General features: G+C 35.9%; 1 protein-coding gene across 1 annotated transcript in view; it reads left to right on the top strand.

The window, feature by feature from the left end:
- The first annotated feature begins 424 nt into the window (after positions 1-424).
- parp8 (poly (ADP-ribose) polymerase family, member 8) overlaps positions 425-14,697 on the top strand; it is a 31,828-nt gene continuing 17,555 nt past the window's right edge. Inside the window, exons 1-6 of the mRNA XM_058776810.1 lie at positions 425-1,483; positions 2,026-2,080; positions 9,144-9,181; positions 12,037-12,126; positions 13,604-13,665; positions 13,787-13,855. Coding sequence (XP_058632793.1) covers positions 1,393-1,483; positions 2,026-2,080; positions 9,144-9,181; positions 12,037-12,126; positions 13,604-13,665; positions 13,787-13,855 — 405 coding nt within the window. The 5' untranslated portion in view covers positions 425-1,392. The remainder of the gene's footprint in view (positions 1,484-2,025; positions 2,081-9,143; positions 9,182-12,036; positions 12,127-13,603; positions 13,666-13,786; positions 13,856-14,697) is intronic.

A 14,697-nucleotide genomic window follows, 5' to 3' on the forward strand; every position in this document is an offset into this window, starting at 1 on the left:
ACAATAGAAAATGTAATGGTTTTAATGGTTATAATGGGAATTGAATTGGATTTAATGGAAACTATAATGGTGTCTACTGGTATGTGATGGATTCTATTGGTGGGATGTTAAATCCTATTGGAAAAATGGCCAAAACACACTACAAAAAGGAATTTGTAATGGTTTTACTGGAAAAAGCTAATGGTTTATAATGGTATTTTAATGGAAACCATTAGAATTTCTGTGATGGTTTCTATTGGGCTTCTATTGTTTGTTTGTTTTTTTAGCAGGGGAAACACTAAACACATTTTCTTAACTGCCATTTTCTCCTTATTTTAAAATTGTAAGAATAAAGTTGTGAATATTTTGTATTACCAGAGTCAGGATATCCTCGCTTTGACTTAAATCCCTAAAGGTATGATGTTTAATGAATTTGTTAGGTTGCTGTTTCAAATATAGCATTACAACACATCACTAGCTACACAGAATACATCTGTAAACAAAGATCTCTATGGGTTTTGCTGGATTCAAAATTCAGTATAAGCACAAGTCTCTCCGAGTAGGGTTTCTCTCATTCGTGTGAAGAGAGTGTGAATTGCAAAACCTGGAGTGGAGCTTCAGCTGATTGACTACAACAGACTGCTTCATTTACACCGATCCACAGTCCAGACCTGCTTTCAGTCTGTGGTTTGAAAGTAACATCACACTCGCAAAATGTTGCTGTTGCTCTAAATATCAGCATAGCTGTGCTTTGTCCTTAGGTACTCAAAATGACAATGTTCATGTGATACTGCTTAATTAAAAATCAGCAAGGATAAGTTAAACATATGTTTATTAGTAAATCAATGGCTTTTTATTCCATGGCAATCAGAAGCCAGTGCTGATACTGAGCAGGTCCAGCAGCAGAGAGGGCGCGTGGGGAGAAACACGTCCATGACATCATCCGCCTTGTTGTGATTCCCGTTCCCACCGGGTTCGTCTCGTGGATGCTATCACAGGATTCCCAATCCCACACTGATTTCCCCCCGTGTGCAACTTCAGCTCCTCCGTTACGGTCTGAAGCTCACGCCCGCGTTGGTTTCTTTTTTTCGCTCCGCGGTTTAGCTTTCGATATCGCCATTGTTGGGTTCAGCAGAAGAGTTATGAGGACGACTGAGAGATGCTTCCGGTGTAAAAGTGATATCTTAATGAAAGCTGTCGAGAGGAAGAGCTTTCCGCTGTGCTCATGCGATCGAGGCTATTGTTAGAGGAGATGAAACGGTGTCGGTTGGCTTGACACACCTGGGATTGTTACAGCAGACCTCCAAGCACGTATTTCTACTGTTCCCCACATCCATCGTGCCTGCAAGCGGAAGGGATTCGTTTGTTTCGCCGAATATTAGTTAGAGAAGCCATTCTAGTGTGTGTTATTTCATGGGGATGTGTTCAAGGCAAGAGAGGATTCAAAAAGACGTCGACATCGTAATTCAAAGGTGTAAGGCAGAGAAAGACTGCCTGTTTTCTGGTGAGTTTCCATTGTCTCTTCTTATTAAGAGAGCTGTCTTCCTCTAACAATTGCCATGGATTTAATCAACACAATTGACAGGCTGTCAGTCTCACTGCTGATGACTATATTTCCTCCTTCACACAAAAGCCCGTTATGTTCAAAACACGTATGTGGCTAACGTGCTCCAGCGTATGCAATTTAATCTTTCCTGGACATTATAAATAATGCAATAATCAACTGCAACCAAGGGCCTAGCAAAACGTAAACTGCCTTTATTATCATTACCACATATTCTGCCTTCTTTATCATCCTAATAAAGACATTAACATTCCTCTCAGGTGTTGTTTTGTGATGTGAATGATTTTTCAATTAGCCCACGCCTTACTGTTGTCGAGCGTCACACATTTATCAGCTATCAGTTTAATTCTCTCATATTCATTGTTGGTGGACATTCCCTGTTGATGTTGCCATGGAGACTACACTTGTTGAAAGGGACTTTTTTTTTTTTGTGGTCCAGTGTGTTATTGTTCAAAAACCCCAAGTTTGATTGTTTGTTTCAGACTTTCGATTCTCCGACTCCACGTTCACCTTCACCTACTCAAAAGGACCTAAAAGGTAAATATCATAGAGCCAGCTATGCTCTGAATGTAAACAACTGCTGTACACCCACACTCCTGCTGTGTTTATGTTTTGAGTTATTAACTATAAGTATATTTGTAAGTGTTCGGTTCACAAAAATGAACATTTCATCATCATTTTATCAGCCTCATGTTGTTCAAAAAACCTTTCTTGCTTCTCTGGAAAACAAAAGATGCTGCCAGGCGGAATGACTCTATACATTCACTTTTATTTTTGGAGAAAGATGGAATGAAAGTGAAAGGAGAGTGAAGCTGTCATCCTGACTAACATCTCATTTGCGCTCCACTGAAGAAAGTTATAGAGGTTTAGAACAACATGAGGATGAGCAAACAATGACAAAACTATGAACTATGAAACTATAAAACAATGACAGTGTAATAGGTGTTTTGGTCATGATGCGAAAGGCTTTAATTGGTTTGAGGTTCATGTGTGTTCGCTTTTTACATTATACCCCATCAATGAGGACAATAACCTCCTCTTCAGTGTCATTACTCGCTTATGTTGTGGTCAGCAGTGATTATGAATTCCTTTGCATTGATAAATATGTACCACCTTAAGCATAAGCAGTCTCGTAGCTGCACTGTGGTTAACAATAGATTGTATTTACATATAATTAATTACCTTGTACTCTGTCATTGACATATTAGACATTGACTAATCACTTTTACAGTGATGAATAGGCAGCCATTTTTAGCTGCTGTGTTCCTCACATAAAAATGAATAAACTCATTATTGTATGCTAGTAAACAACCCAGAGCACTAAGAAACTGTCTTTTGGAGAAGATCAAGTCATGTACTTTTCTTTCTTTCTTTATCTCGCCCACAATGCCATTTTTAACCCTGTGAATCTGAATCCAGCTGATGGAAATTAAAGTCTATACTCATCGCTCTGTTGATCATGAATGCCAGTGTGTTCAAGTGTGGTTGTTTTATTTACATGTCACTCTCCAGGGGTCACACTTTTGGGACATATTTGTGTAATGATTTGCTTGAAAGCTGTGGATATTTGATAGATGAGCTTTGATGTCAAGTTTAAATATTTTTGATATTTATTTATTGTAGAATGTCATTTACTTACTGGTCTTGACATTACAAGACACTGCAAGAAAAGCTGACGGTTTGTTTACTGAATGAATGTTTGTCTCTACACTAAGTTCTGCTAGCGGAAGTTCATGGTACTTTCAGTTAGGAGTGGATTTGTGTTAGTTTGTGAAAGCTTGACGTCAAGTGGGAACATCTCGTCTTACTCAAGTCTTGTGTCTAATGCACAATATTGTCTGGTGAAAGGAAACATGAGAAGAACACCATTGCTCTAATTCTTGAAAGTCTTTTCAATCTGTTGACCTGTTTACTGTACAAACCCTTAACTCTGCCAACATATTTAAGATTTCTCCACCAGATTTAGATGAGAGACAGACAGGTTTTTCTTTGGCAAAATGGGACTTGCAACCTTATTTCACAATGAAGTCAGATGTGATACCAAACTGAAATTTTAGCTCGAGGCCATTAGCTTAGATGAGTAATACCTGCGTAGCTACTAGACCTTGGTTAAAACGAGCCCTCCCTATAAAATTTGCTCCCTATAGTCATGCAAATTTCATGATAAATATGCTAATTAAAAATGAGTTGTCCAGGAAAGCACTTTAGGCTCACTGAAGCAGTACCAGTACTGATAAGAAGGTCCTGGAAAGATTTGTGGAAGCAGAATGGTGGATCTTGTCTTCCAATAGTTGCTTTTAAATAAGGTCTTTGAGCTTCAATTACTGTTGGTTAAAAGTGGTTGGCTGTATTGTATTATTGATTTGTTTTCATGTCTTAATAGTAATTACAACTCCAAACACAAACTCTTAATGCATGTACATGTATTTGGCAATTCTAAAATTTGCACTTTCATTTATTTTGTAACACTGCACTAGATTGAATGTTTATTTCCATGTGCAGTCATTTGCCACAGCAAAAATGTAATCCATTTAGGTGTACTGAATTAAAAATGGGGAGTTCCTTGTCATCTTCTGTTTGAACTGGTTTGCAAATGTCACTCTTGTTCTTAGAGGAGGTGCCTTGCATTATAAGCAGGAAATGAGCTGGCAGGCTCTCTATGAAAAATCATTGCCCCTTGCCTTGTAGAGGAAGTAGCACATTTCCTGTTTGTAGAGCTGCAACCTGCACTCAACATCCTTCACTGAAGGATCAACGTTTCTATGTAATGTAGACATGGCCTCGTTTTTTTGCCCCCTTTCTTTGTCATTTTTGTGTTTTTGTATTTTCTTAACAGAAAAGAGGGTAGCTCTAGTGTCTGGATATACCTGATAACCCTGATATTTGATACAACAAACCATTCAAAGATGAATATTCACATGGAGATCACTTATGTTAGATGTTACGAAAGTAGGTATAAGATAATTCAAGCAGTGAAAAGAACAGACAAGCCCATAATCCCAGAGATGCAGTAGTTTCTCATGAATAATCCATCATGGCCGAGATCAACACAAATTATGTTTGAGTTTCATCATCTTGGTATAACTGAATTTGCATAATTATCATGAGTGCTAAATTGTGACAAGCTCTAATTCAAACAAATGTTGTTGCATTAGATGTGGATACTGGCAGACTGCTGGAAATAAACTTTGGGTCATTTGGTATACTATATCAAAAGGATCCTATCAACGATGTATGTGTTGTACAGTGCAGAAAGTGAAAGTATCAAAAGCAGAAGTAGTTTGCCACACTCACCACATTGGCTTTTGTAACTGTTTTCTGCCAGTTTAAGGTTATATAAAGCACAGCATCTGTCAGATTGCAGACTTCACAGCTACAAACTGAGATACATAACTATTTGCTTAAAATGTGTTTATCATTGTGTACCAAGTAAACCATATATGTAATTAATAGATTATATAAGAGGCAGGTGCTAATGTGAGGAATATTTGAATAGTTAATGTGCCAAATAGAATAATATTTTATGTAAGTGATGCAGAGAAGCTTACATTCTGCCCAACTTTTGGCTTTTTTTCTGTAGTTGTTTGTGGGGCTACTAGTGACACATTTGAACTGTATATCAGCAGTACATTTATACTGTAGCAACATGTTGAGCCCAGATTTCATCACACTCCTCACATTACAGTTATTATCTTGTGGCAGCACTACTTGCCCATGACCTATGCAAACCATGAGGGAAGGATTCTCTCAGTGTGACAGGCAGTTGAAAAATGTCTAGATGCACTTCTGAGACCTGCCCAGAGGGTTTCGTTCTCCTGTGTTGGGTCATACGCATGTAGCGGTTGCTTGTTTTCACTGAGGTCCATGCATTCTTCATTTCATATACACAGTAATGCTTTCTTTCTGTCTTGGAGAGCAAGTTTCAGGTGTGTCTGGGCATGTGACCCTGTTTGTCAGCAATTTATAATGCTGTTCTTTCATTTTTATCCCAGAATCAAGCCAACCAGGGCAGGAGATACCAGAGGCAATAGCTGTAATTACCTTGTTATTTTGGATTTGGGTAATTGGTGGTCTATTCCCTGAAAATATGTACATTTGACATCAGAAATGGATAATTATTACTTTATTGCACTATCCGGACCCTGTAAAAGTAATTTCGGTAACGCTTTACAATAAGGTGTCATTTATTAACATTAGTTAATGTATTAACTAACATGAACAAACAATGAACAATGCATTTATTACACAATTTATTAATGTTAGTTAATGAAATTACAGTTATTCATAGTTTATTCAAGTTAGTTCACAGTGCATTAACTAATGTTAACAAACACAACTTTTGATTTTAATAATTGCATTAGTAAATGCTGAAATTAACGATTAAGATTAATAAATGCTGTAGAAGTATTTTTTCATTCTTAGTTCATGTTTACTAATGTTGTTAGTGTTAACTAATGAACCTTATTGCAAAGTGTTACCATAATTTCATTGGTGTAACTCATTAGAAAAATGTGCCTCTATCTACATTTTTGCAAAACTCCAAAAACATCCCTATTTATTGGCTATACAATTCACTGGAGTTTCCACCAGTGTAGGGCTGGGCAATATATAGAATATTAGATTATCGTGATAATCGAATAATTGATATAAAATTACAGGATATTGAATATTGCTGAAAATTAAGATTTATAAATTAAGATATTAAGGCACCAGTAAGCAATTTCACTCCTGCAAACTAGCCAAGAAGTGCTTATGTATTCGAGTAACTCATTCCCCACTAAAGATTTTTTTGTGTCAGCGGGAACATAGTGTCATGCCACAGAGTATCTCTTAAACCAAGGAACCGTTGATGCACTAAAAACTTGTGAAACACAGAAAGCTTAGTGTAAAATGCTGTATGTGAATTAAATTGCTTTAAAGAAGCTGTCAGAATGCACTTTCTGTAGCCACTTTGCATTCCTTTTTCGTATTGTTACATTTCCATGTGTTCATTTAATAAAAAGAAGCAAGTGGTCACTAATTGTGTCAGAAGAAATAAACTTTTTTAATTATTCTAGAGCAAATGCAAAAATATTGAGATATATCATCGTCAAAATTTGGAAAAATATTGAGATATACAATTTAGGTATATTGCCCAGCCCTACACCAGTGCAGTAAAAATGAAAACAACTTTTGTTTCTTTTCACAAAAAATTTGATTGCAGGCACAGATTATCAATGATAATAGATAAATTGATAAAGACTTATTTGTGCACAGTACTATGTTATGACTTCAAAACACTTTTACCATAGTGCATGATTTATAAACTGATACATTTTGATGTTTGTAATGTATTACATTATAGCTCCATATGTGTGGCTTTTCTGACATGGTAAACGTGCTCGGTAGCTCACCTGGTAGAGCATGGCACTTGTGACGCAGAGCGCACAAGTTTGTGTCTCGTGAAAACACAAGTCATGATATAAGAGCTCAGAGGTTTGTAGAAGCAAGCAAAGATGGCATGGTAGCTTCAGTAAATGTGTCGGACTGCCCCGGTTTTAATGCAAGTAGAAAACATTTTTATGAAGTACAGTCACTCAGGGAATTGTTTAGTAAGATTTTACCTGAAAAGATTTTAGATTTATCATATGTTAATTAAAGAAATCATATTTTTATCTGATGTATTTTTTGTATTTTTTTTTGGTTTTTGTTCTGTATTTATATAACACTTGTATTATTCCAACCCAGTTTTTGCCGTGAAGATAGCCTTTAGATGCTGGCATGGCAATAAAAGTAAATAAGTACTACTACTCAATGTGTTTGCTTTTTTAAACACCATCAGGTAGATTTAGGGTAAAGTTTAGTGTGGGTGGTATATGTATTTTCGAGCAATAGAGCATTAACCTTTAGCGCTCCTTACTGAAAATTGTATTTCTGAACTGCGATGATGCATACAAAAGTGAACATAATAGAACGTTGCCAAAAAATCAAACCAAGATTTTTTGGTTAATTGACAAAACATTTTAATATTTTTTTTTTTCAGTAGCAGAAATTGATGTTGGGCAGAAAAAAGTTAATTAGTTATTGTGACAAAGATGCATTTTTGAGCCTGTGAATATTAAGAAGACTTTGTGTGATGGAACATAAGCATAAACCTCATACACCTGAACCTTTTGCATTTATTGGCATTTAGAAGATGTTTGAAGCACTTGAGAAAAGTGTATTCATGTAAAACCCTGTATCATGCACACAACCCAAGTTATTTTTTAACAAAGCCACATGTCACTGTGAATAATGCTTTCTGTGAGTGGCACCATCCTGTGTGAGATCTCAGGAGGTGTTTCATTTTCACTCAATCAATCTCTCTTCTCTGTGTTGTCATCATTGGCCTAATTACTTATGGGCTAGTATTGCTTTCTATGCCAGTAGTAGTCAGAGTCTACATAGAGTATGCTTGTTTATTTTCAAGAAGTTATTTGCCATGATTTTTAATGGGATGTATAAGGTCATTGGCTCCATTAATTCCTGAATACATTCTCTCATTTTATGCAGTGGAGCAAAAAACATAAGCACATAAAGGTCACCTGCGTGATATTTTATTTTCACTTTTGCCAGATCAGCCTATGTCAAGGTAATTAATATGATTTTGGCAGTTTCATGCTGATCACTATAGGGCTTTTTAGCAAACCACTTCATCTCCACATTAATTCAAGGCACTTCACAGGAGACAGTGTCCTGTTGTCAACACTGTTCGTTGCAACCTTATTTACTTGATTGCACGAAATGGATACCACACTTTCCTTAATTACCTCTTACTTAAGTGTTTAGACTAGCTGTTTTCAGGACTTGAGGGCAGCACCTCTTTTCTGTGAAGCATCACTTGGAATTTATATATAACATCTCTTTATTTCAGTCAAATTTAATTGAGCCTTTATTTATTTTATTGCTATATTAAGTTGTTGTGTCAACGCTAGATGGTTTTTCTGTATTCACAGCATTCTGTTTCTGCACTGCACCAAAGCATATAATGAATAGATAAATTTTTATTTTTTTATTTTTATTTTTTTTGGAGCTGATCATTTGTTTTAATTTATTCATAAGCCTTTATGTGAACAATTTAGAATGTCAACTATTCAGTGAGTGATGGACTGGTGGGATCCCAACATCTATGACAATTTTATCTTAAAAAATCAAAAGAGAAAAAAAAAGAATAGAAGTGCTAAAAATAGAATAATATAGAGAATGCTAAAAAGCAGTATTTTTACTGGTGGTCTCAAATTTTTGACTTTTTAATTTTTGAGTTATTTGCAGTGTCCGTGACAGTACTGTACTGAGTCAGGTAGAGTAAATGAAAAGTTTATTACAGTAAGATTGAAACAGGTGCAAAAAGAAAAAAAATAAACATCTCCAGCATCAGTAGCTCCAGCAGTGCGCTGTCACAATATTTGATATGATAATTTTCCAACTGTTTCTGCTTTGATTCAGTGTGATGAAATGAGACATTTGTGTCAGGTACCATATGTGCATGAATGTGTCTGAGAAGCAGTGTAATGGACTGCAGTGTTACATGTATCCCTACTACTGCTAATATTTGTGTTTTTTTGTTTTTTGTTTTTTTTAGGGTGTCCTACTCTGTTCATGTCTCTGATGATTATCCAGGTATTGCACACACAGATTGACAGATTATTTGATAAATGGATGGATCATACACCCAAACTCACTACTCCTCTGCATGTGTCAATTATGAGTTTCGAAAAAGCCTTAACTCTAAGTTTGTGCTAAGGACATGAATGATTATTCAAATTGGGGGTAATGTTATGGTTCAAAACAATTGGATTCAGCTAATCAGTGATAAAACCAGCAAAAAATGCCATATGACTTTTATTGGGACTAGAATATCATATACAGTGTGTGCAGAATTATTAGGCAAGTTGATATTCTGGTCATATTTTTTTTCCAAGAACATTTTACCAATTCCAAACCACATCAATCTTAATAACTACTATTGATTTTGTATTTAATAATTTATAAGTGATATATAATTGTCCATGAAGGCTGATAGTCAGAAACTTCTTATTTCAGGTGTGCAGAATTATTAGGCAGATTTTCCTTTACAGATAAAATGAGCCAAAAAAGAGATTGAACTCAAGAATAACAGTAAAAAAAAAATGATTAAATGCCCATGAGAAGGATGCAATACTAATGCAATAATAGAATTAGCAAAGTTAAGGCATGACCACTGGGCAGCGAAATGCTCATTGGGTCAGCAAGGTCAGAAAAAACAGGTGGAGAGGAAAAGACACGTTAACTGCAAAAGAATTAAGAATTAAGGTGAAGAATTAGGTGAGAAACCATCAGGAACCATTTAGTCTCCAGCACCATCATTTTCCAGAACTGCAACCTTCCTGGAGTCTCCAGAATTACAAGGTGTCAGGTTCTCAGAGACTTTGCTTGGGTAAAAAATTCTTTAAAATGGCCCTCACTTAATAAGAATAACATGCTGAAGTGTTGTGAAATACATGAAGACTGATTTTGTATAGGCTTCATGGACAGATAAGTTGTGAGTGACTCTTGAAGGACCAGCATCACATCCTCTTGTACCACTGTTTGAAGAATTTATCTTCCAGAATCTGGCAGTAAGTTTTAGGAGCTCATTTTTAATCAATCCTGCAAGACAGACTTTTCAGGATGGGAGATGAACTAAAATGAGCTCCCAAAACTTACTGCCAGATTCTGGAAGATAAATTCTTCAAACAGTGGTACAAGAGGATGTGATGCTGGTCCTTCAAGAGTCACTCACAACTTATCTGTCCATAAATCCTATACAAAATCAGTCTTCATGTATTTCACAACACTTCAGCATGTTATTCTTATTAAGTGAGGGTTATTTTAAAGAATTTTTTACCCAAGCAAAGTCTCTGAGAACCTGACACCTTGTAATTCTGGAGACTCCAGGAAGGTTGCAGTTCTGTAAAATGATGGTGCTGGAGACTAAATGGTTCCTGATGGTTTCTCACCTAATTCTTGACATTAATTCCTAATTCTTTTGCAGTTAAGGTATTTTTTCCTCTCCACCTGTTTTTTCTGACCTTGGTGACCCAATGAGCATTTCGCTGCCCAGTGGTCATGCCTTAACTTTGCTAATTCTATTATTGCATTAGTATTGCATCCTTCTCATGGGCATTTAATAATTTTTTAAACTTTTATTCTTGAGTTCAATCTCTTTTTTGGCTCATTTTATCTGTAAAGGAAAACCTGCCTAATAATTCTGCACACCTGAAATAAGAAGTTTCTGACTATCAGCCTTCATGGACAATTATATATCACTTACAAATTATTAAATACAAAATCAATAGTAGTTATTAAGATTGATGTGGTTTGGAATTGGTAAAATGTTCTTGGAAAGAAAATATGACCAGAATATCAACTTGCCTAATAATTCTGCACACACTGTAGAGTTGAGGGAGGACTTTATATGGACCAGGGAGGAACCATTCAGAACACTCTTGTAGCATCCATATAGAGATGTTTTAAAAACCATTCAGAACACATAAGCAAATGCATAACAATACCCTGCCAAGCACCCACAGTGTTAGCTCCGTGGGAGTCCAGTTTTTCTGTTAAAATATTAAAGTATAGTTCATAATGTCATTTATTCCATATTTATGTACCTGACCTGATAGGAAAGATGATGCAGGGTCTACAGTGTAAAGTGACAACTGATGCTTATAAACCAGTACTAATATGGCTAAGCTGCATCATTCACAGCTGTACCACAGTTGATTCATACTCTTAAATCTTTCCAATTGTGTCTTTTCTGTCATGTAATTATAATCACAATACATTAAAGTGAATGACAGTGTTTGTTTTCATTCTCTTTTGGTCCATGAAATGACAACACAATATTGAGGCTCAGTGGGTTTTACGGGTATAGTGATAACGCTGGATTTTTGCTTTTAGGTAGCTGGTTTTCAGTAGTTGCCCAGTACACTCAGTTTGTCTTTGCTTAGTAAGATTTTCACAGAAGTTCAACATTTATCCCCCTCAAAGCATAAACACATTAAAATTGCATTTTGTTGTGAAGCTGTGGTGTTGCTCTAAACCTAAAATTTACTTTAATGCTTTGATTCAACACAGAAGAGTTGTCCTTTAAATCTAAATCTAGAAGATGCAGACCTCCTTTTTGCAGGACTTTAGTGTAGCCTGAATCACAGCATAGTGGCAGACAGTCAGCTTTGCATAAGAATGAGGAATTTGCTTGGCACAGATTAAGACAACATTGCCAAAGAATTCCATGGGATGTGTTAACCTGAAAATAGTGGATTGTCCAGAAACTGTAGGATTAGCGCATATCTCTCTTCATGCTCAATTGCAGTGTTTCTATTTATGTATAAGTTGCAAGTTACTGGTTTTGATTACCACTTGGCTTGCCAGGTTTGATTACACTGTTAGATCTTCTTCAGGTTTACTTTTCTAGGTGTTTTAATAGCATCTGCTTGTCTTTGTCTTTTCAGATAACACATATGTGTCTAACTCTGAAAACAATGATGAAGTGTTAGTCACCAGGGATCCAATACCAGTGATTTTCCACAGAATTGCAACAGGTAAGAATCATTACCATCTAATAATGAATCATAAAAGAGCTGCAGCTGAAGAAAACCAATGAATCAGTTGAATGATCAGATATTTTAAAGTCAAGGGAAAAGGAAACCAGCAGCCTTCCAGATCCAAAGTGTACTTCAGGAGTATTTCAGTCATTTTAAAATTTGGTCAAGGCTCTGTCAGCTGAATATTTCTGCTCCAACCCTAAACTACCATGATTCCAACACCTACACGATCGAATTTCATTTAGCTGACTCAGGGGTTTGAACAATAATTCTTCAGATCTACCATAAATGATGGTCAGTAAAAAAAATAAAAAAAGGACTGTGGTGGAAGCCGAATGCATGCCATGTTCATGTAAATACAGCATTTAGATTATACTCAAAGGTACCTTAAATATAACCTTGATATACACAAACACTACTTTTCCAAAGTTTGGTGTCAACAAGATTTTTTTCTGAAAATGTTTCTTTTGCTCATGCAGGCTACATTTATTTGATCAAAATACAGTAAAAACGGTAATAATGTAAAATATTACTGCAAATGTATGTGTTTTCTATTTTAATTTACCTCTGTTTTATATTTTAATATTTTTTTATTTTAATATGCTTTATTGCTGAATAAATTTTTATTTTTTCAAAAAAATCATATTGTCCCCAGACAATATTTAAATGATAATGTACTGTATGCGTCCCCAAATAAAGAACATGGTAATGCAGTGGTACATGTTAGTTCCTTTTTGTGTAGGATAATCATCTAAAGATCCTATTATTGCAGTATTCACATAGTGTTAGCCAGTCTTTCTCTGTTTTTGGAGCTCTTTGATTACACTGGCAGTAATCCTGGAAATAAATTATCCTGGAATCGTACTGCATTTCTTCTGCTCCTTCTTTAGAACCGACCAAGACATATGTGCCAAAACAAAGTGGCAAAACAGAAGTGATCTTCAATAATTTCCCCCGGCAGTCAGTTAAATGCTTAATAGATGCTTGTCTTGCACACCTAATATTTTTCCAATCCACACATTTAATAAAAAAGCCATGACATCTTTCGGCACAGTGCGTTACAACTAATGATCCTGTGTACATTCTGCTGATGGATCTTGGATATGCACATTTTTTCAGTTGTACATTTTTTTCTGACTCACTGTTCTCTTATTACTTTAATGTGGCAATGTGTTATCCCAGATTTTACAGATTTGAAATTCTGAGCAGTGATTGTACGTTTTGAGTTAAAACGAGTTAACAATAAAAACTAGTCTTGTAGTAAGACCTACAGCGTTTTGGTTGAAACAATTGTATTGCCGTCAACATACACACATAAGGTCTACAAAAAACAATGGTTAGAAAGTTTGGATATTCAGGACATGACCAGGCCTGTCAAAGGAATTATGCCAGTTATGATCTTAATCCGAAATTTTCAGTTTGCAGTATCATGTCATCCTCACACATCTGTGCTTTCACTCTACTCTGTCTTTAGAAATACGCTTAAATAACGATGGCACCAGCTGTCTGTCCATTAAATCAAAACTTCAAACCGCGGTAAGAAATTTGATATTTTTTACTTTTATCATAAAATGTCTTTTATTTACAAACGTCAGGTATGGCAATGAATAAGTTTACTGTGACCTAAAGTTCTGCCTTGATTTTGAAACCTCTCCAGTGCCATTATCCTATAGAGGAGGATTCAGAGGGTGACAATGATTCAGAGGAGTTCTACTATGTTGGACAGGTAAGTTCAGATGAGTCACTACGCTACATTTATGTACATAACATTTCAGTCTGTGGAATCTGTGCAGTCTTATTATAAATTGTTGTCATAATTGTTTTTATATTATTGCTCAATGTTGTGGAGGAAAGAAATGAATACTTTTATTCAGCAAAGATGCATAAAATTGATACTACAATTTTTGCAATGTGCTATCAACAGACACAAATCAGTCTTACTGAATTCTCTCACAACAGTGAGAATGAATTTTTATTAAATTGCTATTTTATGACACTTATTGGTGCAGAGTGAAATTTAGAAGTATGTGCAAATGTGACCTTTAGTTATAGGGACAATAGTGAAAGTTTCAGAGTTGGAGTTTGCTAACAAGGTCCTGCCTCACATGGTCACTGCAACTAAACCTCATAAGGTCTTACAGGTACCAGCTTCAAACCCACAGCACCTGGGGTTTCAGACTTTTCATTTCATGGTAAATTTACTTAAAGTAGTTTGCAGCTCATATAAAAGAGCTTTATAACTCTCTTAACTTTTAATGATTAGTCCCTCACTCTTCTGAGAAGGTTTCCATCCTGAAAATGAATGTTTGCACACATGGATTGTGCTTAAATTGATCATGTGACCGTCCACTGGAGCAAATCCATAAATCTAGAGTGAGTGAGTGAGTGAGCTTTGTGTGCTCTGTGAGGACCAGTCCAAAGGCGATGAAGGTTCATACCTAATGCTTGCGCCATGCTGTGAAAGCTCACTGGCTCTTGCTGACTGTAATGTGGCAGTTTTGCAATCCTTTGCTATTTTGATGGTCTCAAAGCCTTCGGGAGACTCTTCCATGCCACATGCTGGCAGAT

Source organism: Onychostoma macrolepis, chromosome 05, assembly GCF_012432095.1.
Source record: "Onychostoma macrolepis isolate SWU-2019 chromosome 05, ASM1243209v1, whole genome shotgun sequence".
Lineage (NCBI taxonomy): Eukaryota > Metazoa > Chordata > Actinopteri > Cypriniformes > Cyprinidae > Onychostoma > Onychostoma macrolepis.